The 26,125-nt window shown below is 36.1% G+C and overlaps 1 protein-coding gene across 10 annotated transcripts in view; it reads right to left on the bottom strand.

Annotated features, from left to right (window-relative positions):
* LOC117227927 (neural-cadherin) overlaps positions 1-26,125 on the bottom strand; it is a 716,163-nt gene that overhangs the window by 232,004 nt on the left and 458,034 nt on the right. The window contains exon 1 of one of the 10 annotated variants that reach the window (XM_033483484.2): positions 17,346-18,111. The exons of the other annotated variants lie outside the window; for them this stretch is intronic. Within the exon in view, the coding sequence (XP_033339375.1) occupies positions 17,346-17,397 (52 nt within the window). The 5' untranslated portion in view covers positions 17,398-18,111. Of the gene's footprint in view, positions 1-17,345; positions 18,112-26,125 lie in introns of those variants that run through there. 10 annotated transcript variants of the gene reach the window in all.

Raw genomic sequence — 26,125 nt, 5'->3', positions numbered from 1 at the left:
TTGAAATAATCTTGAAAACACGCCCTCGCATTAAGAAACTAGTAGTGTCATTTGACTATCCAATCGAAGTACAAAATGACATGTGTCAGTTTGTCTTTTTTTTAAACCACGTGTCTATATATATATATATGTACGTGTATATATATATATATATATATATATAAAAATCTCATATATATATATATATATATATATATATATATATATATATATGAGATTTTTTTACACTTTCAGCTTAAATGGGTCACCTTGTATATTTAAAGATAGGGTTAAGATTTTTAATTACCCTTAATAGCCAAAATAGTGGAGCGTTTGAAGACAACTGGAGAGATAGAGAAACAGTCAATATAGAATTCGCAGGAGTGCAGGTCCGAATAATAGGTTCATACTGTACCGGTACAGTGTTCTATTAAGAATAGAAGAAATTGTGAGGTATTGATCTACGTTCCTGCAAAATTAATATATTTCGGAATAACTTATGAATATTATAAGTATTAACACATTCAACTGATCCACTTGTTTGCTGCGGAGTGTTGGCGATATTAAATTAATTAGTGATTAGATAATCAAGGCGAACAACAACTTACATAAGCTATTATCTAACAACGTTATCCCGATAACCTATTGAGTTATATTCTTTCATACGCTGTTAAATGTTTCAATGCTTGTTAAGTGTAATTCTCATAAGTACAAAAAATACGGAAATAAGTATAAATAAACTTAGGAAAATATATATTTCTATAAACAGCTACAATCTAAATGATTCGCAAACAATTTACTGCCTCTATTTTCTAGCACTTTCTAGGCTAGATGTAATAAACAAGTGGAAGCAAATTCGAAATTCGTCATAAAATGAAGAATATATTATATAATAATTATACAGGACGCGTCCTAAAATTATGATATTTCCGGAAAATGAGGGCTTGCTGAGGTCACTTAAAATAACTTTTTTCTTAGCGAAAATGCAATCCGCGGCGTCGTTTACAAGTTATTAACGAAAAACAGAGACCGATGAGAGGCGAGATCAATTAGTGCGAGGCGGCCGAGCTCTTCGCCTCTCATTGGTCACTGTTTTTTTTTCCTAATAATTCTCGTAAACGAAGCCGCAAATTGCATTTTCGCTGAGGAAAAAGTTACTTCTCAAATAACCTAAGGAACCTCTTATTTCCCAGAAGTACCATAACTTTAGGACACCCCGTATACCTATCAAACTATGTATTCTAAAAGCGTGTTTGAAATAACTGAAGAGATTAGGTCGGACGATTACCTACAGTTGTTTACTTCAGAAATACTCCAAGAGTCAAAAACTTTACAAAACTTCAATATTTCTCTATTTTAAAAAAATTTGAAAAATACTATTTCACGAGGAAAATACAGTGGCTTGCTATTTCAATAAAAAAGCGAAGTTGTTAATTCTTTGCAAACGATTCAACAAAATTCAATTCTTACCAAAACTGAACGTACACAATCGTTAAATTTGTTTAAGTGTGGAGATTAGTTGAATTGGCTCAAATCAATTTGAAGCGCGTGAATATCGATTCAATTTGCCCCGTGTTATTCGCATAAATTATGTTCTGTCCTTTTATGTTTTGTGCAAATGACATTGCAAACAGGAATAAATAATGGAGATCGTATACATATCGAACGAGATAGTGTTGCACTCATCACACCTTTTTTTTTATAGAAGTGAAGTTAAGCTTAGTTTAAGCGGAGAATACAGAATTTAATATCTTGGATCGTCGCGAACATCACGGATTTCATTTCGAGGACGTCGCCGAACACAATGCGTCCAATTGGGATAGGATTCTCTCTTTTTAATGAATTCGCTGTCAACGTCGAGCTAATGTGCGACTTCAACAAAGACAGGTTTTTCATGCAAAATTCTTGGAACCGGAATAGTAATCATCAGTTATGAGGTATCCAGTTGTCTAGCGTCGATTATTAATCGCTATTCCACTCGATTTGTCTTCTTCTTAGCGTCAAATGCGGAATATCATTGTCGTGACATAAACTTTTGTGAATAGCATATGAGCAAACTCTCAGTTGTTTCTATTATAATTATTTATTTATTGTCGCATCAGTTTCAGAGTTCATAGCGACCACTCTTACATTACGTTACGTTATATTATATTACATTACATTTTTTTATATGAATTATTTACCATAACTCTTCTGCAGTGATTACCTACCTTTATTTTCACTTGGGAGATCCTCACAAAAGTGTAAATGACATGTTGTATCAATGTTATCTCGATTCTCAAACTAGCTTAATAGTTAAAACCAATCGATATTATACAGAGCGACCTAAAAGTTACTCAAAATCGCGAAATGAGGGATTCCTGAAGTCATTTGCAGTAACTTTTCCCTTAGCGCAAATGCATGTTTACGACTTATTAACGAAAAAACTGACCACTGAGAGACGAGATCAATTGGAGTGAGATAGCCGAGCCAATGAGCTGAGCTAGGCTTTGTTCGCTCGTTGGCTTGGCCGCCTAGCAACCAAACGAGCTTGCATCTCATGGGTCAGCTTTTTTCGTTAATAACTCGTAAACAATGCCGCGGATTGCATTTGCGCTAAGGAAAAAGTTACTGCAAATGACTTAAGGAACCCCTCATTTTCTCGATTTTGAGTAACTTTTGGGACGTCCTATAGAGTTTGCTATGCCATTACGCGAAGTTTGTCTGTACACGAGAGTGCAGCAACATTTTGAATTTCTTCTTTCAGTTGCGTCGTGCACAGATGCAGATATACTGACGCACTATATGCGTTCATGAAAAACGTTGGGTCCTCTTGCACTTTTAGTTTATGTGTATGAAAACTACAGTTACAGTAACTAGATATTGTTACGTGAAAAATTTAATGCATTGAGAGTTTGCATATAGTATGAATTGAGTATAAAAAGAGGCTTACCAAACCTTTTAGTACTATTATTGTCGGTATAATTTTCTAATAGATCGTAGTTTTTGCAAGCTCTTTGAAGTTTCGTTATGGCAACGGTAATAAAAACTTCGTCCATCTAGTTAGAGAACTAGAGATATCTCGTCCGCTGTGAATGCATTTGATCCACTTCGATCCATTTTTCAGGTATATTTTATTTTATTTTTATTTTATTTCAGGCATACATTTTCACGGTAGCAAAGCTTGAATAATCACTCTATGGACCAGTTCAAAATACAGTTCGAACAACTTTAACGGTTCTTTTTTTCATAAAATGTTGAGATTGTATATTTCTTCGCTAACAAGTCGGTATTTAGTATTGGACACCATCAAATAAGTTCTTAATGAGCTACTTTAGATGCATAAGGTACCACGAAGATTCCTTTATATTAACTGAACTCCGAATCGTTATTTAAATATAGATCTTATGTAATAATTATTTTATGGAAACGAAAATTACAGATTCGGAAACTGTCGAGTAAAACGAAATCTTGATTAAACTTTCATTTTATGATTCCTTCCCTTATTTCGTTTTATTGTAAATTTTTCAAGTGCATAAATGCGCGCAGTCCAGTAATATAGCAATAACATGATATAATACAATATAATATACAGATTGATTCACTTAAATCAAACATCAAAGTTATTTTCGTTATTAAAAAAGATAGGAAAAATGACAAAGCGGTATTTCAATAGTTCCGCAGAATTCCACCAAGGTCATTTTAATGACCTTTTCATGGTCATCGATATTTTTTTTTCTCGTTAATGTTTATTTTTCGTTACGCGATGTTATTGTTTGCATCGAGACGAGTTCAATGACCTATGATAGCGTGCTCATGGAATGACTGACAATTAAAAAATGTGTTGAAATCTAAAGAATACTGAAACTTATCTTATTCTATCACAAACATTCAAAGTGCCGAGCACCGTTCTGTATTCTTTAAATTTCAACTCGTTTTTTAATTATCAAGGTTATCCCAAGGTCAGAATATTATAGGAAAAAATGTCGACGACCTTGAAAAAATTCTTGCAATTACCTTGGTAGAAGGATTCTATGTTACAATCTGTGCACGCTTCGAAATTATTTAAATATTGCTTTGCCATTTTTTTCTACCTTACGTAATAACGAAAATAACTTTGATGTTCAATTGAAGCGAATCACCCAGTATATCAATAACATTATAAAACATACATATAAGAGGGTATTAACAAGTATATGTTAAGTATGTCTAACCCACTGAGAAAAAAACTTGTAAATATTACGAATTCAATATTATCAGTCAAGATTTATGTCCATTCTATTTTATAAAATTGTGTCTAATCTTCTTATTTAGTTTACCGTATTATATCTTAGAAGGAAACACATTAACGTGGCATATAATAAGCTTTTGAAAGGAAGTACATAGTTTTAATAAACACGTTTTATGAATATTTGTTTTATCGGCCATCATTCATATTGAGAAAGTGAAGATAGCTGTCAAAGATGAGAATGGAAACCATATTACATAAAATGTTTTGGTAGCCACTTCTGCTAAAGAAATAATTTAAATGACGAAAATTTGTACCTTCTTACGATTATTTTCTCAAATAATACACAAAACGTCTTCATTTTTACAGGCAAATATGCAACCTATTTTCTGTATATAACTTTCACGTATGACAATAAATACTCGAATGAAAAATACGAGTACTGAAACAACCAATGAAACTATTGAAATTTAATAAATCTAATTAAATGTAACAACAGTTAACGCGTTACAAATAAAATGGAAAAGCAGTCAAAATTGCGTAATTCCTATGCGTACATGTATATGTATGTGCAGGAATGAGAATAGCGTATAGCAATTAATCGACGTTTGATCGCAGTATTGAAACCTGTTTGCGTGCAGTGTGTACGTGGAAATGGAAACGAGAAACGTGAGAATTAATAGATGACGATCGTCGAAAACGCCAATCGAATAGAAGCTGCGGCCAAAACGGGCCATCCAAGGCGAGTCCATGTCTAAAACGTTTACATGCTATTCTTATTACACTGTCCGACACGATTTTTGGGTTCCTATAGCCACTATGAAATTCTTGTAGAGCTTCACTCCCTGAACAAGAATCCGACAACAAATTTTCGACAAAAATGAGGTATTGCATGAAAAGTACAAACGTTAGAAAGTTCTAACTGGTGTTAAAAGATAGAGGAGAGTTTCCCGAATATAGTGGCATGCAATTTATTAATTGTTTTTGGTCCTAAATAGCAATAGATTAATGTCAAAGTTTAAAAAAGTGTCGACGTGAGCAGTTTCTGCGCAATATTTTTGTATTTTTACGAAAAGTTTTTGTGTTCAGCACGAAAACTCTACCCAGAATCGGATTCTGTAGACATTTCTGAAGAAGAAACGGCCCGGTAAAAGTATGGGAACGATATACATTTCGAGTAGATCGAGAAAATGTTCGACGGCAACATGTACACGACGTTTTGCCGCCATGTGCTTCGCTGCTCGCTTCTCTCTGTCCGACAGGGCCGAAGCCACGCGTAATCAACACCGATGGAGGGATCCAATGGGGCACCCACTTAGCGCGTGTGGGGAACTTTTCGTAAAAATACAGAAATATTGCGGAAAAACTACGCACTTCGACACTTTTTTAATTTAAACTTTGAAATTAATTTATAGTTATTTAGGACCAAATACAATTAATAAATTATATGCCATTATATTTGGGAAACTCTCCTCTATTTTTTAACATCAATTAGAACTTTCTAACGTTTGTACTTTTCATGCAATACCTCATTTTTGTCGAAAATTTTTAGTTTTTACAAAAGTTCATTTATTTAAAAAACTGAGGGTGATGGAGCAATTCGGTTTTCGGATTCTTGTTCAGGGAGTGAAGCTTTACAAGAATTTCATAGTGGCTATAGGAACCCAGAAAAAAAGTTTGATTTTGTCGGACAGTGTTATCTTTGCACGGTATCTCTGCACGCTTCGTTGTTGAAATTAAATATTATTTTTAACTGTATTACACTCGCGTATTACGGGTTTTGGTGTTACGCGAAAATTTTCCACCTATAATACGGACAATATTGCTACTGTGTATGGATGAGACATGTTAACCATATAAATTCAACCACAGAAATAGTTTAACAAAGTTGCGTAGTTAGGTTGTCCTTCCGAAAACCAGCCACACACGATTCGGCTGCAGTTTTGAAAATAGCTTCGTTTTACATAAAAACAATATTTGCCAAAAACGCTGAAGTTTAAAGCTCAAAATTTTGCGAACTATATTTTTTTCATTTTAGTGTGTCACTGCCTGTGATTTTGAAAAGTTCTATGCTTCGATATCGCTGAAATATTGCAAACAGATTCTTTTTAAATAAAAACAATGTTTACGAGAAGAGTTTTTGGTAACTTTCAGTTAAAATACAAACTTTTGTGAAGAATGGTTTGCCACTGTAATGTCACTCGAGTCGCTGGCAATCCTTATGGAAAACATTGATTTTATGTAATATGAAGCTATTTGCAAAATTTCAGCGAAATCGGGTGAGACCGATTTTCGGAATTTTCTCTCTCTCTCGCTCCTAGTTCTTTAATATAAATATAAAAACTTGTTTAGTGTTGATCGTTAATCACTGTCCGAATAAAAATGTTATGTTCTAACGTCTTTATTTCAGTGTAATTAGCTCTACATTTTTATAATTTTAATTTTATAATACAGTTGTTACATAAAGTCGATGGTCGCAGAACTTTTGTGTTGTAGGGACTCGTGTTTTATGGGAGTTTACTGCAACGTGTATTAAGTAATTTCCGGAATATCCTGATAGCGATATCAGAACGACGTATGTCACATTTTCCTCATTATGAAAAAGTGGAATATTATTCTTCAGTGAGAAGTGTATCCTTAACTAATCAAATTTATATTTATTTGTATTTTATCTATATTTTTTATATTATATGAATCTTTGTAACAAATGTTTTTTTATAATTCGAAATATGAAATGCTTTTTAATTCCACCCTTTGATGGATACGGATCACCAGCTCTAAAACGTGAATGTATGTATAGTCCTCACACGACAAGAAGGCACCTTTGTGTTTACATTCCCCCTCTTATTAGCTGCCCTACTGCTGCAGCTATCAATCGCTATTGGCTGAATACGGTGACGAAGATCGACGACGGTCGCTAGCGACCGATAGCTGCGGCAGTGAGGCAACTAGTAAGAGGGGGAATGTAAACACAAAGTGCCTTCTTGCCGCGTGAGGACTACGCATACAAGGTGTACCAGATTTTCTCCGCCAAAACTTTACCAACATATTCTTCAAGTAAAAGTAAGAAAAAAAGTATTATATGAACATAGATTTTTAAATGGTTTATTAAAAAGTTACGACAAAAATCCAAATTTATAATGGATTGCATCCTTGATCGATTATCTTTTGTTACAAAACCATTTCAAAATGTCGTATTTGAAATCCATTTCAAAATAACCTGACATTTATGGAAAATTGATTCTACTTTATTATTAGTAATTGGAAGCGTAGTAAACATTAGAGTTTATGAAAATGTACAAGTAACAATAACGTGAGCATATGCTGTGTCAACGAAACACTAGTTCGTTATCATTTTGTATTTTTATTATAACTTTTTAATAAAGAGTTTAAAAGCCATCACGTAACACTTTTTCCTTATTTTTATTTGTAAAAAAAGGACCATTAACGTAAAATCAGGGACACCCATTATATACGCATTTTTTTAACTATTATCAGAATTCCTCTGACTAAATTGAATCTGATTTTCAACTTGACATCGAATCGATCACTTTTTAAAAACTGGACTAAATAACTTAAATTTGATAAGTAAAGTACCTTTTCTTAATTTTGCTATATTACTTGGAAAGACGAAAAAGTGAAAAACTAACTGTCTTTCTACTTCTTCATCTGAGCTTGTAACGAAAATTTAAAAAATGCATTTTGTATATGTCGATAACTTATACGCATACTGAAAATTTTATCAAAATTGACTAATGCAGGATTATGCTACAATCGTTGAAATATTTTAAAATATCTAGATTTCTCACAATTTTTGGTCGAAAGTCATGAAAAACTGCGATATTCGCTATCTTTAATTGTTTGTAACTCACAACAATGTCAACAAACGATAAAATTTTCATGTAAGTTACTGAGATCTACAAAACGCATTTTTTAAATTTTCGTTATACGCTCAGATAAAAGAGTGAGAAAGAAGACATTTTTTATATTTTCTGTTATTCCAAGTAATTCGTCATTTCGGAAAGTTTTGAAAAAGTTCTAGCGTTTTAAAAGGTGGTCGAGTGTTATTGCTCCTCACTGTATTCATTTTAGGAAAATTTCTACTCAATTTTATTAATGATATTAACTGCGTTTCGTTCAAATAACTAAATATATTTATAATATGTTAAAGATCATCCACATAAGTAGGACTATACATATGCGATATTCGAAGGATCTTGACACAGATAGTTCCTGTACTACATACTTATTCATGACTAGACCGCGGGTTTTATCCATTTATGCTGATATCTTAATTACTATTTATTAAAATTATTTGAGAGAGAGAGAGAGAGAGAGAGAGAGAGAGAGAGAAATAAGTTTGCACTTACTTCCTGCGTCATGCAATTGATGCAAACAATTTCTATTTTGCATAAAAATTCGCAGTCTATTCGTGAAACTGCAATTATTCGAAATATACAAATTAAAAAATAAAAGTAACACATGTCCTTTTGTATTTCGCGTGGGGAATCAAATATGGCACTACTAGTTTTATAATACGTGGGCGTTTTCAAAGTCATAAAGCTATATTTTTTATTCTGAAATCATATTTCACGTAAAAAATGCACAAATTTTGTTTGAAACAGTTTTTCGTAAGATCAATACTTTTAAAGTTATTTAGTTGATTTTTCATGTTTATGTCAAGGATAATTTCGCTTTTCTATTAAAATGACAACATTACTTTCTTCTGATAGGTATTTTGTTTCATTTAAGAATATCATATTACAAAAAAGTGTTTCAAACAAAAGTTGTGCATTTGTTTTACGTGGAATATGATTCCGGAATAAAAAATACAGGTTAATAAAAAAAAAAAACAAGACAACCTTGAAATAACTTTGAAATCGCTCACGCATTAAAAAACTAATAGTGTCAGTGTTAGTGCCAGTAATAAAACACCTATCTAAAGTTGGTGTTCAAAAATACCACCTTCAGCCTGAATGCAAAGATTTACTCTTGCCTCTAAAAGGTACTAAAATTCAAATATCTTTTAAACCAATGATTTCTCGCAATAAACGTCTCAGTATTTTTATGAAGAGAATGACGAGTTGAATTGACTAGTAAAATAAAAAATATATGATTCCGTTAAAAAAAAAATTGACCTTCATAGATCCTCGACACGTTCACCTAGAAAAATCTTGTTAATATCAGGTTACGTGCCCTCTAAAACCATTCAAATTTTGTTTGAAACATTTTTTCGGTTTCCAAGATATTTGACTGGATCGATTTAAATTGGTCACCCTGTATGCAAATGTCCACGGTAAGTTTGCTTATCAGGTAGAACATCTATTTCTATACGACTGCTGCATAAAAATAACCCACCGAAGAATTAACATGTTAATTAAAGGTTCACGCGTCTGTCAATCTGTCACGCGGATTATTTCCATTGTCTAGAGCTTGCCACAACTATGAATTAAGTTATCGGAAAATTCGTTCCTTATTTAAAAATTCCTCTTTCTCAATCTCTCGACTTTTCCGCCAGCGCGTGTGTACTTGATAAAATGCCATTTTTTATGCTTCAATCGATAACAATTTTCTCTCGCACTTTGTTTCTTTTGTGTTGTACTCCGCTATGCATGTCAAAGGATTACACAATTAGATAGTGTATTAATAAATAAATAATATGTAAACGCAGTGTTTTTTAAGGACTTCCTTACATATTGTATAACATTTTTAAGTACAATTATTTAATTTCATTGCTATCACTGAATAAAGTCAATCGATGTACTGCTTACGAAGTTAATTAACGTTCATTGTCAGCATTAATGTATAGTCCTCATGTGACTAAGCCAGCTATGTGTTTACATTCTCCCTCTTACTAGCTGCCACATTGCAGCAGTTATTGGTTGCTATTGACCGACGGCGATCATCGTCAAAGATGCCTTCTTGTTACGTGAGGACTGTACCTGTTACGATCTCCATTTCAAACTTTGCATAAAAAAAGACACTACTTATTTCATAAGCATATGTAATTTCTATTTAGTGGTATAAAGATTTCATCGTTATATTTAGTAATATATCGTATAAATTTCATGTTGCGCTTAATCAAATATTGTACTATTTAATTAATAAATTGGTGGGCCGTACCGAATTAATCACACATTGCTAGTTATTTATAATAATCGAATACGGTTAATAAGTTCGTAAATAATGTTGAAAATTCCAGTTTTTCGATAAATGAAAATCTTTTCAGATGAAAAGTGCGATAATTAAAAATCATTTTTATTTCGAAAAAAACAAAATATGCCGAATAAACAGAAACTGTACATGCACAAGAAGATCCTACGCCAAGTTACTATGTAATGGTATATTTCAATTAACTGTACAAAATAATTGCATCGTTTGATTAATACACGATTTACTTTTTCTATAATTCTTAAGAAAACTTTCTTAAAGAAAATATGTTCAACTTACACAATTGCCTGTGAAATGTTTCCACTTTAAATATTAAATTTTAAAGCGGAAAATCGCTTTTCAAAAAAATTTCGTTTTGCAAAGGGTGTTAAAAAAAGCACTTCATTCAGTATTTTACCAATAAAAAGCAAAACTTCTACAAGAATAAGATTTCGAAGCTAGCAGAAAGATGTCAAAAAAATTTTCTTCTTTTTCTTTAAACATTAAAAAATCGTCTTTCATATTCTCGTGAAAGAACTTTCCGAACAAACCAATATTATAATAACACTGCTCCTTTCAATAAGATAACACGCGAGCGTTCATTTTACTGATCACAGTAATCGACGTTGATGTATGTATGTAGCTCGGCCAAACATTTTAGTGGCGCCATCTTTGTAAAATATGGCATGTTTGTTTAGCTCGCTGAAAATTTAAAGCACAGTTTACGTGCTGTCAAGTCGTGAAAGTTGCCGTTCCAATGTGCGCGCTAATCGATTTTTGCCGGAGACTCACAATTTAAAAGCGATGGCGTGTTTTCTCGAGATTTCTTTGCTGTTATGTTACCAACTTGACCTCTGCATTAAGCATTCCCTTGTTGCAAACATGGCTACATTATAGTGACGCTTTCAACCGTATCGCAGTGCCGTAAAATAAAATTGCGTCCAGGAAAAGGTTACAACGAAAATAAATGTCAGAAAGTTTTGGAGGTTTCAATAAACAGGATCTTAGTTTGATATGCTGGAGAAGCCTTGCCACGATTTTCCAATTATGTTGACTTCTACAATTTTCAATCCTGTACGATTCAAGTTGTAGTGAGAGCAGGAGAGAGGTACGACGGCCAGAAATTCTATTTTTGGTATGTGAGAACAACACCGCTTCGTTAAAATGACTTGTCAAGTATAGTCCTCACGCGACGAGGAGGCACCATTGTGTTTAGATTCCCCCTCTTACTAGCTGCCCCACTGCCACAGCTATCAGCCGCTGGCGACCGCCGCCGTCCTTCGTCACCGTTTTCGGCCAATAGTGCGACCATACCTGCGACAGTGGGACAGCTGGTAAGAGAGAAATTGTAAACATAAAGGTGCTTTCTTGTCGCGTGAGGACTATACATGCGTATATTCGCGTTTTAGAGTTGGGCTCTGTACTAGACGTTTATGGTGATCCGTATCCATCAAAGGGTGGAATTATACCACTATATAGAAATTACATATGCCTGTGAAATAAGTAGTGTCTTTTTTATGCAACGTCTGAAATAGAAATCATAACAGGTACAGTTCTCACGCAACAATAATAAGACACCTTTGACGAACATTATCGTCGGCCAATAGCGATTCATATTTGCGGCAGTGGAGCAGCTGGTAAGAGAGAACATATAAACACAAAGGTGCCTCTTTGTTGCGCGAGGACTGTAAATGAACACCTAAGCTGCGTATTACGATATGTATGATATTGATGTATTGTGAATTGTAAACTTGGTTTAAATATCGATTAGTGAATGTGAATGAATGTTTGGAGACAATGTAGCTTGAAATGCGAGAGAAAGAAGATAGATTGAAGGTGAATGGGTTATTAATTTTGGTAATTGCAATGTGTACCGAGTGCCGAGTGACGTTAATGTTTATTAATTAAATATTTAATATTTATTAATATTTATTAATATATATTATATTATTATTTAATTATATTAATAATATAATTATATTATTATATTATATTATAATATTATAATTAATATTAATAATATTATATAAATGTTATAATATTATTATTTATTAATATATATTATATTATCATATTATTATTAATATTTATTAAATATTTAATAATATGTAATATATGTAATAATGTATATAATACAAGAAATGTTAATTCATTGGACAGAGCACACTATATGTTTTTTCAAACGATTTTAATTATCGTAGAAATGATAGTACCGGAGAAGATATTGATTAAAATGAAGCCACATAATTGTTATAGAAAATGTAGACAATAACCAGCTAAGTAACAATATATCGATCATGTTTCCTAATTGAGTTTGAAATGGATATGATACAGAGTGTGCGCGCGCGCGTAACTGGTGGTAGAACCATGAGGGAGCGATTCTATATAAAAAAAATAAGGTAAAAGTATAAAAGAAAATTTTATTATTTGAGGCACCGTTATCGAGAAAAATCAGTTTGAGAATCCGTCAGATTCACGTGCCTCGATACGAGTAGAATCGACTGGCCATGATCGGACGCCTCAGGCGATTCCCATACAATAGTACGCGTCTTCGATTAATCTTTAAACTGATTATTCTCGATAACGGTGCCGGAAATGAACAATTTTTATTCTACATTTTCATCTGAATTTTGAAAGTGGAATCGCCTTCTCGCATCAGTTGTACCACCAGTTACATGAAACCTCGTATTTAGATATTATTCATAACATTAGTAATGTTGTATCTATTGTTTTATATGATTAATATTCTATTTATAATATTAACTAGAGATCAATCGAAAATTCACTACGGTATACTATTATTTCTATCATATACAAATTTTGTATTTACATAGACACATTTTAATAAAATATGTTTCAGTTATTTAGAAAATAAAACCAATTGATAAAACTGCTATTTTCATTTCTGATTAATTACAATTGTTCCAAAACTATAAATTCTGCGCAATAAAACTATAAATACTAAAACCTGTCTAAAAGGAAAACCTTTAACGGTAAAGCATCTGTTCCACTTTAATAAATTCCTTGATAAATATGATGGCCTTTGATCAATACTTATTGCCAGTAACCATTGGCAGATGTTTCGAAATGGTTACGTGAATAATAAAACGGTCACACATTTTATTATAATATTCTGTTAACATCTGGTAAACGTGGAAGTAGCAACTGTGAAATAAATATTGATTGATTTATTTTGTATAATCCTCTCGATTTTCTTTCATCCGTCTGACAAATAAATAATTTTGACAGCTTGTAATTAATATAAATTATTGATGTATCGAAATCGTAATGGTAGAAGGGTGAAAACAATTCTTACGAAGAGAATAATTGTTTTCACAGTAATCATAAATGCTACTCTCGCTTTGATCATATTTTTGCCGAAATTATTTCTTTTTAAATTGGGTTAGAAATTTCTAATAGAAATATAAAAAATTATGACACTCTAATTGGATTTGATTTTGTACTTATTGCAGCGTTACACATTTTTCTTGAAATGCACTCGAAGTTGAAACATTGTTGCGCGTTTAATTGCGTTTCTTACTTTGATGAGTGAAACCTTGTCAGTTTTACAACTAATTCTCAAATAAAAAGCTGCGTATTACGCCTTGTCCTCAGTGAAAATAATCATATTAAATTCATTCGGAAGTACTTAAAATCTCTCCGGATAAAAGGTATTCAACTATTATGTGAACAAGTGTTGGCAAAAATATTAACTGCATCTTATTAAGTATTAAGCAAATTATCCACAGCACTTCGGTTACTTTTTAAAAATAAACTGTTTCGTGGTTTCCCAATGAGAATTCAGTGCCCAGAAAATTGCATAAAATCCCTGTGCTTATGGTACGTAAACAGGAGAGAAAAAGTAATAAATATTTTCAGTATAGCTAGGAGAATTAATGTTTCAGACTTAAACCCTTTTTCAATAAAGACGCTACTTAAGCAAGGACTCGATACACAACAACCCACTTCGTTGCTTAAGCATGCCATATATCTTTCAGCTACTTGAAAGACACCGCGATAAACTGAGTATCCAGCCCATTCTGTTTACGAGAAGTGCACTTTTATCGTCGCATCGTCAAATTAAATCTCGAAATCCTCGTTCGCTCTGGCGCTCGGGCAAATTCTCGTTGAATGTCGTTAAAGAGGGCAGGGCGTTTCGCGAGATTGTCGCCGAGGGTAACACGCATACCGGCGCAGGATATTAAGTTTCGACTATTATCCGGAACCCGGCGCAATTCATACGTTTACACGGTGTTCGACCTTTGTTCTGGCCGCAATGTTTTCAATATTTCCCGGCGAGTCGCAATGTCGGCCGAACGACACACGAGAAAACTCAAAGGACCCCTGGGTGCGTGGGGCGGTGCACGCGTTGCACAGAAAACGCTGTCGTTGCCGTCGCAGCTGCCTTCGCCGTCGGGGAGCGTCGTAATTACCAAGCCGAATTGATTTTCCGTCGGTTGAATGGAACGATATCCCAATTGTGCGCGTACACCGGAGCTGGTCGGCCGAGGTGTCGTTATACACGTACAATGTATATGCATCTAGCGCCTTTTCAAAATAACGCGGCCCGCCGATCGATCGCCGCACGCGGAAACTACGGGATTCCTGCCGCATCAGATGATTGTTCACCAAGTGTCCTGTTTTCGGCGTAGAAAACAACAACGTAACGAGAATTTCAGCGTTTACGCGAACACTTCACTAGCATTCCACACGTTTCCCGTCGCGCGTTCGTTTTGCCGCTACTTTGCCTCGGCTGCAACGGCTCGTCGACAGTCGAACCACGAACGAAACATTGTCACCCGCACAAATCGTTTTGGTAACGGTAGCTCTCCATCTGTCGCGAATCCCGTCCTCTCAAAGTCCAATTCCAAGATTAAATCATTCCTAATGAAACTACCGGGTGGACGCTTTAGGACGATGATTAGATTGGAAAGGAACATTGGTGCAGCACTTCGTATAAATACGAGTGCTACTCGTTTCGATTTATCGTGATAAGGTACTATTCGTACGAATACAGTGTTCAAATACGTTTCGCATGCAATCAGCTCGATTTATGGCAGCCTGTATGCGAAAGGATATAGAAACGAGATAAGAAACGAATAAAAATGAAATCTAGGACTGCCGCTAAGCAACTGTTCCGTCATCCGAACATTTTCGTTACTTTGCTCAGCTCGGATAATCGACGTTTCACTGTGTATCTATATATGATACGCTTTTCTTTTCTTTTACGATATCAATAGCGCAACTTTATGAAACCGCTATCTCGGCCTACTGCATTTTATTTTATTTTGTTACTTCATTACGCTATTTTGTTTATTTCACTTTATTTAATTCCGCTTTATCTCACTCTACCTCGTTCTAGTCGAACTGTTTTATGTAATTTTACCACAATTTATTTTATCCAATTTATCCTAGACTATTTTATTTCATTTGCAACTTTGCTAAATCCGTTTCAGCTGTCGATCAATTATTTCATTGTATGTCTATCTTAATCAGTCGAGGTGATAAAGCAAGGGCTAATCGATGTGCTGTACGATATTTTATTTAATACTAACACATATGTAATTAGCTCGCGCGGAAAAGCAATGTTATTGTATTCAGCCCAGGGGAAACTTTGTGATCCCGGGGGAACATGAATCGAAAATAACTAACCCCGATATTGTTCTCAGATAACTGCGATTTAATCTATTTCTGCTTTAATATCGTAGCGTAGCGTCGCGTCGTCGGTGAGTTAAGAACTTCTATCAAAATATGTTATTGTCACGCCACAGGTGCACCCAAAGAGCAAAGCGTTAACCAACGGGGAAAACATAAACTTGCGATGAAAAAAAAGATTCCATCTTTTTGCACGTCCTTCTCTCCTCGAGCGTTCAAGAAAATTGCAGTCCCCGAACTGTGACTCCACACTTTTGTATACACACATTGCATCGGCCGTGTGTAGAAACAGTTTATCATCGGACCATCGCGTTGTATCTTGTATACTTCATATTGCTTCAATCAACCCCGCTTTCCACGATAGTTGTGCAAAATTTTGGGCAAGCGGAACACGTTAAACGTACGATCAATTTCTTGGAAACTGTTTTCCGTAAGCGATAATCAAATTTTCACCGGAATGAAAGGAATTTCGAAAAATCGGTATCATTTCCGAATTCTCATAGTTCGCGAGGCGTCGTTATCCTGATACGACGGTGCAGACACGGATTTCTGTTTCGGTCGATCTTCTGAATCGTCGCATTTCTAACCGACGGCACCGAGACAACGAAACTTCGACGATCACATCCCGACTTTGTCAACGCTCGACAACGCAACAGCATATTTCTTCGATCTTATCTCTGCTCGGAACTCCGACCCTCGAAAGCTTAATATCTTTCACTTAAACGGAGTATTCGCGCGAAAGTGTTACACACGGGAAAGCACATCGAGGTTCGCGGAATTCCGAATTTACAAACACGCATCCATCGAGCTGTCCCAGCAATTTGTGCACCGGTGCATAACACGACGTCTAAATCATGTGTACTTGTCCAGCGACGATCGTTTTCTTTTGCCGTGCGACCGGCTATTCCACTGCGAGGATCGCTCAACGGCCGTCGGCGAAACGCTTTGAGAACTTTTCAAAGTGTACATTGTGCTTTTTTACGTCCATCTCGCAATATAGTTTGGAACATTGATTTATCTCCTGTCAAGTTGCGCGGATTGCATCAACTTCGTTCTCTTTTTATTAGAAGCGCGAAAAATTAGCGAAGAACGGGCTCGTTAACCGAACGACACGATCTTCGCGATGACTTCGGGAAGCACGAACGTAGCTCGGGTCTCATGAAATTTCCCGAAGGCCGGGCGCCCGTGCCGGGATCGTGACACGGAAACTCTACAACCCCGTCGGGCAGTTGTTTTCCGCGCTGGGATTTAAAAGCATCGGGTTCCCATCTAATCCCGCGACTTGGAACGACCACACGTGATCGCGCAACCGGGAACGGCGATATCGGCCGTGCACAGCACGGATTTCACATACCTAGATAAGTGCTGTTGGTAATAACCCAGAAGAGTTTTAGCGGATCAACCATTAAACCACTTTCATCGCATAAACGACTCACTGGAATGAGAACGCGTGATTGTACGGTATCGGAACGACTCGTCGATTCGACCACGAGAAGCCGTGAATCATCAATCGTGGATCGTCAAGCGTGAACCGTAAACCGCGCTGCTGAACACTGGACTGGCTGACACAACACTGCACCGATTCTTTCACACACGACCGTCAAAATTCTCCACCGTCGAAATCACCGACACCACGTTCGTCACTCGCGATCACAGTGCAAACAAAAAAAAGAAAGAAAATAAAAGACACCAACCAGCGCACCCTAAGTACTCGGCGAACAGACCGAAAAAAAAGTTAGAGAAGCGAAAAGAACAACAACAGACGGAAGAGACGAAGAAGGAAGACGATCGCATGCGCGAATTCCTTCCGGCACTCTGCGGGTTTTTTCAAAGAAAGTTCGCGTACTATTTCGTTACACCATCCACTGTGGACACCGCGAAGGAATGTGTCATCGGCCGCAGTTACCCGAGCGTGTATTCCGCCGCTTATTCGCCGGTGACTTTCTATGTCGCGCGACACCGTCGTCCCTCAACGGGCCGTCACTGATGAATCGGTGCGTCCTGCGCGGCGCCTGTCATCGACATGTTTTTATCGCGGTGTATTTCGTGCGGCGAACGAACGGCCGAGCAAACGAACGAGCAAGCGAGCGAGTCAGTGTGCGCGCCAGTGAATGTCCGAACCGAGAGAAAGTGGAAGGAGCAATGCGAGGGTGAGGTGGGGGTGGAGGCAGCGGCAGCGTCGTCGAGCGCCGTCGAGCGCCGTCGAGCGCCGCCGAGCGTCGGCGTCGGCGTCGACGTCGGGGTTGGCGTCGGCGTCGGAGCCGACGGCAGTAGGACCGACGACGCGAGCTAAGTCTGGTGCGCGTGGCACTGGTACGAGCACTTCTCTGCTAGCACTAGGCACTTGCACCGGCACTTGCACCGGCACTTGCACCGGCACTCGCTCTGCCACTGGTCCTGGTCTCGGTCCCGGTACAGGTGCGCGGGTATCGGTACAATCGCGGCCGCGGGTACGGACACCGTCGAGGGCACGGAGCGAGCCACGAGGCCACGAGGGTACAGGATGAACGCGGCACGAACAGGCCAGCGGGTGTACCGAAGTTGCAGCTCGAGCCCGGATTTGCGCAGCCGCGGCAAATCGGTCGGGGGCGCACAATCCACCCTCTCCCGTCGATATACTGTGTCCTCGAGCACATCCGAAATCGTCGGAATGCCGCGTCTATGGAAACTCCGCGGCGGAGCTGTGCCGGTTATTGCGACACCCGGTACATTATCGTGTCGATGAACGTCGACCGCCCGCACGCTTTTCGTCCGCCCGGTGTCCTACTGAAAGTCGCCTCCCGGCTTGCAACATTGAAATCATCGAGTTTTTCAGCCCGCGGCCACGCGGATCTGTTTGTCTCTTCCGGCGGAATTTTGATTCGACCACCGCCACCGGCCACGCGATTTTTAACAGGTTTCGGCCTCGTGAGAATTTCCGAAGGAACAATTTGGTTTCAAGGATTTCGTTTCGAGGTATCGGTGACGTATCCCCTGGTTATGGTATTCGCATCAGCGCGTTCGCAGCGAGTTCTACCGGTGCAAAAAATATTCAATTTGTCGGATGGTCCGATGATTGATTGGTAGCGTGGGAAGACTTTCCAGCGGATTTTTTGAAAACTTATATCGATCAAATCTGTATTATAGGCTAACGAGGAAATGTTTCCAAGTGTAACACGCCGATTTCAATGAAATTTTAGTACAATATGGTTTTCTGAAAGTTTTGACAGGTATTTTTTTATATCTGCAATGATCCATATCTGGGGGGTAAAAAATAAATGGTTTTTGCTCTCAACAGCTCGGTGTAGAACAATGATTTTTTTTTAAATATGTATTTTTGATCGACACATTTAATCGCGCGAGAAATGTTCCGAAGAAGTTATTTGTTTAAACATTTTTTAAAAAGTACAATTTTTCTTATCAAAAACACGCATTGTAAAAAGAAATTCATTGTTATAGAAGAACTATGGCTTTCACCCTCGATTTTGAGGACACAAACCATATTTCCTCAACCTCTAGATACGGATCATTGCGGATATAAAAGATCACGTGTCAAATATTTTTCAACAAACTACATTATACCAGAATCTCATTAAAATTGGCGTGTTCCCTTGTGAAAATACGCTCGCTAAAACTGATATTTTCATTAACCCTCGGAACGGGCAGACTGAGGAAAAATGTTTGTATCAATATTCTGGAACGTTTGACAGAAATGAGATGGAGACATGATTTTTTCTTTTTTAATTATGCTTAAAATGTTCTAGATATTTTTGGATAAAATGTTGGATATTCCAAATTTAAATCTCGTAGCAAAACTTGTATAACACATCAGAGTTGGAGAAAAAACGATTTAATTCATTTTTCTTTAATTCATTTCAGTTTCAGAGCCATTTTGTTTGATGCATTTATTCATTTTTATATACATATTTATATACATTTATATACATAATGGAAAGAGAGAGAGAGAGAGAGAGAGAGAGAGAGAGAGAATATATAAATATATATGTAGACAAACCGATAGAATACATGCCTATTCTGAATTGCATCATATGAAGAGTCTAGATTTTAAAGTCACTTTTTAGTCGCATTTCATAATGGATAAACCAAAATGTTTATCGAAATACATATATCAAATTTAACGATATTCTCTATAATTTTCCCCTATTCCAGAATATTTCAAGCTTAATTTAAATAAAATCATCTCACTATTTTATTTCTTTCAAAGGTTCTACGATTTTGACACAAACTTGGTCATTTTTCCCCACTGTGCGACGAACCATTTTTGCAATTGTATTATTGACAAAGCTTCAATACAATTCTGAGTTTTATTCAGCAATTTTTTTTTAAATATTTTTTTGAGGAGATTTCTTGCAGACATATTACCCTTTCCGTTGTTTCTAATGTAACAAAATAACAAAATAATCCGACAACCGCAGTGCGATAGTTAACAGACTGTTCGTTCATAATGTAAGGAATTGCAAGGGGAAATAGATAGTTAAAAGGACCAAAATAGTGAATTATGGTTCTTAAACCACGATCCACGAAAATCCACTACCGTATGTAATGATTGTGTATTGATACAAGTAAATCATGCATAAATAACTTTCCGTTAATTGAAACCATGTGATGATGCAAAAAATATTAGAGCAAAGTAAATAATTATTTCATTGAACAGACTGAGATGAACTTTTATTGACAAGAAACAACTTTTTTCATAGCTATGGCAAGCAAGGCATAAAATTGTACCGGGTCGTTTGCAAAGTTGTTTCGCTCTTTCACGAGAAAATGAGAGACGATATTTGAATGTTTAGAGTAAAATCACTTTTTGCCATTTCCGTTATAGTTTTCAGATCTTATGCCGGTAGAAGTCCTGTTTTTTTATTGACAAAATACCGAATCAAGTGCTTTTATAACACTCTTGCTGGATGAAATTATTTTGAAAAACGAAAAAATTTTTCGTACGAGCTAATATTTAATACCTCATAACTTTGTATAAACTTCGGTTTGCTTTCAATATTGAATTCTCTGATAGATTCCAGAATAAAAATATTACACATGAATATGAATATTCAACCGCACGACGTCACTCGCCCGTTGACCAAAATGTATCGATTTTAATGAGAATCAGCCGCGTTGGGTTAAACCTTTCAGTGCTGACTAAAATGGAAAATTATAATACAAGAATTATCTACTTCTTTTTTATTATTTTTACGATTCTGCGTTATACAGTGGGTGACAAAATTAAGTAGACACCTTTTAAAACGCAATAGCTTTCCTAAAAGTGGTTTGAATGACTTGAATTTTTTTTTATGACAGAGGGTCTAGTAGACAATGACTAAAATACTTTTTTCTAATTATGTTATTACTCGAAATGACTAAATAAATGAAAAACTCACGTTTTTTTAACTTTTTTAATCTGAATCCATAACGAGAATTTAAATAAATGCGTTTTGTAGATCTCGGTGATGTATATGCATGCTGAAAGTTTAATCGGAATCAGTTCGACACGAAGTCAAGTTACAAGCGTTAAAAGATTTAAAAAACTGCAGACTTCTCACACTTACTGGTCGGAAGTGTCAAAAATCGGGACAAAACTGTGATCTTCGCGATCTTTAATTGTTTGTAACTTTTAACAACATCGGCCAATTTCGATGAAATTTTCAGCATACATATAAGTAATTAAGATCTAGAAAACGTATCTTTTAAATTTTCGTTATAGGTTCAGATGAAAAAGTTAAAAAAAAACGTGAGTTCTTTTTATTTATTTTGCCATTTCAAGTAATAGCAAAATTAGAAAAAAGCATTTCAGTCATATTGTCTAGTAGGGTAGTCCCTCTATTATCTAAAAAAAAATTCAAGTCGTTTAGTCCAATTGGAAAAAAGTTATTGCGTTTTAAAGGGTGTCCACTCAATTTCGTCCCTCGCTGTATTAGCGATATATAAATATAATGCGGATCATATATTATATTATACCCATATTCATTTATATTATATTCATATTATAAATCATATAAAGACCATGGTAAATCAAATTTCCCTGTAAATGCTGTAAACATTGAAAGGGGTTGCGAGCAGCAAAAAAAAGTTACACCGATGCAAATTTCTCCGAATCCTCGAAGAAGACGCGGAGAAGAATAATGCCGAAAAATTATCGTGCTCTTAACGTTCGAAGTTTCACCGACAATGAGATCTTATTCCCTGGATCGCTCTAGTTCCCAACGATACAAAATCGCCGAGCGGTATTATGGTCAGCATTGTTACCCGTCTGTACGTCGTATCGCCTTCCGATATGATCGAAAATCGATCGCAGGTCGTTGAGTAAACGCCGCGAAGAAGCCTCGAGAGTCTATCCATCCATCTTAAGCCATCGCGAAAGTCAACCGTGCTTTACCCGATACTCCCCCATCGTGTTTACTTTCAATCCAATTTTAGTTAAAAACTGTAAAACCGGCCCGGCCGGTCTTTTCACAGCCGACGACCCACTTTTGTTCACGAGTGTACACCCCCGGTGTGTACGTAAACAACGCTATATTGTCGGACCGTGGCGTGGAAGCTGACAACAGGGACACCGACAACGCTGACAGGCAAGACGTCCCTATAGTCAGATGTCCCGTTACGTGGTCCGAGAACAATTTCATACACGACCACGACCACGACCACGACCACGATCTACCGGAGCCGAGACACAGAGAATGGTTCTAGACAGTGCCCGGTGATTATCACATAAATCGCAGTGAAATGGATTGACTGGCGTATTTCCTGCGCTCGGATTATGTCGAGTGTTGTTTCGCATTCTACGCCGGTCCAATACGAGATTGACCGGCCACGATATAGAAACGCTCCCCAACGATAAAATTTCAACGCTAGAACGTTGTAGAATCAGCGGATTTTTATAAAGCGTTGGATGGTTTCCGAGATGAATGTGATTATACAGAGTGTTCCACATAACTTTTTTGAACACTTCCGACAGTCTCACAAAAAAATGTTCCCAAGGAAAGTTAAACAGTTTTTGGTCAGCTACAGATCGCGTATATAAAACATTTCAGAATAAATGTTTCATTCCAAAAAATCAATGTTACCTTCATTTTTTTTAATTGCACGGTATATTTTTTATTTCATATTATTGTAGCTAGTGTGAAGACGAATTCAACGACCTGTTATACGACGACCTTCGGATGACATTGATGTAAGAAAAAAATGAAATCAATGAAGCGATTCTGCTTTAGGTGTTCCACACTTCGAATTGGTACGATATGAATTAAAACAATTTTGAACGAAAACATATATCGCTTCATTCATTTCATTTTTTTTCGTCAAGATTGTCCGAAGGTTATGGCATAACAGGTCTTTGAATTCTTCTTGACACTAGCTACGATAATATGAAGTGAAAAATGCAATTTAGAAAAAGTAAAGATGATCTTGATTTTTTGAAATGCATCTTTTCTGAAATTTTTTATATAGTTGATTATCTTTTATTGGGAACATTATTTTGATAGACCGTCGAAAGTGTTCGAAGAATCGTGGCGACAATTATGTGGAACACCCTGTATATATTGATTTGATTAGATTGGTTTTAGCGCTAGAAAGGACAAAATAAATTTCGAAAAGTGTAGAGTACCGGAAATTCGTCAAAAAGTCGGTCGGGAAAATATTTGGACTGCTTTTGAAACGGAATAAATTTGTTCAAATTGCGTTGAATGACTTGCATATTTTTCAAGTCTTAGATAGACTAGTTTCCTAGGCAATGGGAGAATAAATTTGAACAGAAACTGTAATTTGTCGATATGACGATAAAGCATGAAAAAAATTACAATTTTTATTAACCTCTTTTTCTGTAACGAGAAATCAAACAATGCGTTTATAGATACCAATAATCTATATGCATGTTGAAAACATCGGAATTGGTTCACATTGTTATGATCTACAAACAATCAAAGATAGTGAATATCGTAGCTTTTTACGGCTCTCAATCGGTAACTGTAATAAATCTGGGGATATTTATATCCTTCGATCCCTGCAGATTGTCTCTGCGTCAACCGAATTCGAATAGCATGCACACGTGTATGTTTTTATTATAGACCCAGATGAAGAAGTTGACATACATAATTCTTTTATTTCGTTCGTTATTTCTATTGATTGTAACTTTAAAAAATTTCTTTTGACACTTCTTTCGGCAAAAAACATTTCATTCAATTTGAAAGAAATAATTTTCATCGAAGGAGTGTTCGAATGTTTTCTTAAACGATTGTATACAAGGTGGCACGTTTGAAACGAGACACCTGAATAACTCGCTTGTTTTCATTGTAATTCATTTGTTGTGACCTTGAATGATCTTCAAGACTAAGACTTCTAAAGACTTTATCAAAATGTAAATAAAAAGTTAGATTATCATAAAAATCTTCATATGTCCTCTACGCCTCCATGTATAAAAAAATTAACGACATCATAATAATGTGCCCCTCGAAGTCAAACAACTTTTTTCTGACATTTATTTTTTTCTATTGTCAAAAACGAGCGACCACGCTTGTTAAGCGAGTTATTCACGTGTCTCGTTTAAAATGCCCCACCCTGTATATCTTTGAATGTAGAGTTACTTGTCGGATCGTATCATTTTTGTCAGATGCAATACTTTCGTTGTATTTCAAAAGTGGATGTACCAATTATAGCTCAAGTACGCAATTTAATATGATGCTGAAATCGTTAAAGTAATATATTTTTAGAAAGTTCTAACAGTCGACTATACTGTAACGATCTGTCTCGAATATAAAAATTTCGGATTTAATCTGCTACGTGATAATCGCCATACAATTGTGAAGAGAGGCACAGCGATTCACACAGGATTAGAGGATTTAGTGAAATTTTTAAAAAGGAAGTTAACTTCTTCGTGTCGATTTTTGTTGCATGTGTATTGGTGCCCGAATGTTTATTGATTTCAATATAATAAAATGTTTCACTGTATCAAATGTTTAAAGTTATTTGTTGGTCCGGAAGGTTTGTAGCGATTTTTCAGGAAAATTCAATAGCGACATTTCTACAGGACGACCCAAAAGATACTCAAAATCGAGAAATGAGGGGTTCCTGAGGTCATTTAAAGTAACGTTTTTCTCGGCGCAAATTCAATCCGCGACTTTATTTACGAATTATTAACAGACAACACTGACCAATGAGAGGCGAGCTCGGTTGGCGCAAGATGGTCGAGTCAGTGAACGGATATGAGCTTCGTTTAGTTGTGAGCAATAGTTATCTGAATTTATTATCTGGTTGTGTGGTAAAATCTCATAATACAGGAATCCCGTCAGACACACAGCACTACTTTCTTCGGATGAAGAGTGGTTTTTGGGATGGGGAATGATGGCTCATTTCGCTTACACCAGGATCTTCTCGCTCAACATTGTTGTAACTGATCCATTTTTCAGCACCCGTGGCTATTTGCTTTAAAAAACGGTATGTTTAAGTTGCATTTTTCTGAGAATCACAAATGGATATGCGGTGCAGCAAATGTTTTCTTGTCGAGTTTTGCGAAACCCATCCATCGTAACCAATTACGTAACCAAGTTTTACAAAGTGCTCATGAATCGCTTTTTACATTTTTAATGTCTGCTAATTCTACGCTGAACCACTTGAGCACGGTTTTTTTCAGCTAAAGCAACTTCTCTGTGAAGACCACATATCTTATTTTTTGTTTGTGTGGCACTTTTACCTTTGCGATAATAAAATAACATAAAATGTCTGAAATGTGCCTTATTTTGTTCCATCGTGAACAGGTTACAAAACTGTCGACCCTATCTAATATCTTCTCATCTATAGTGTTTGTAAATTAAAAAGCATTCTTTAATTAAACATTTTTTTACAATTCACAAAAAATATCTTTTAAGTTTGAAATTGTTTTCCACGTTTACAAGCCGGTATATTTTCAGTACGCTATTTCCTATACGCTAAATTACGCATAAATCGTTTCGTATAATTCATTAACTAATTAAGTGGAACATGAACCCGTCATATATGATGCAGATAAGCTTTCGACCAATAGCAATCCCAGCACTTTCTGTTCGTATTCAGTTGAAATTTGGAATAGCACAATTCGACAACTGCACAGCGAGATTCCGGTATACGAAAAAGTGTGTGGATAAAGCAGAATGTGTTTGTACCTGCTGC

The sequence above is a fragment of the Megalopta genalis genome, chromosome 5, assembly GCF_051020955.1.
Source record: "Megalopta genalis isolate 19385.01 chromosome 5, iyMegGena1_principal, whole genome shotgun sequence".
NCBI lineage: Eukaryota > Metazoa > Arthropoda > Insecta > Hymenoptera > Halictidae > Megalopta > Megalopta genalis.
This window is presented reverse-complemented; position numbering and strand designations above follow the sequence as displayed.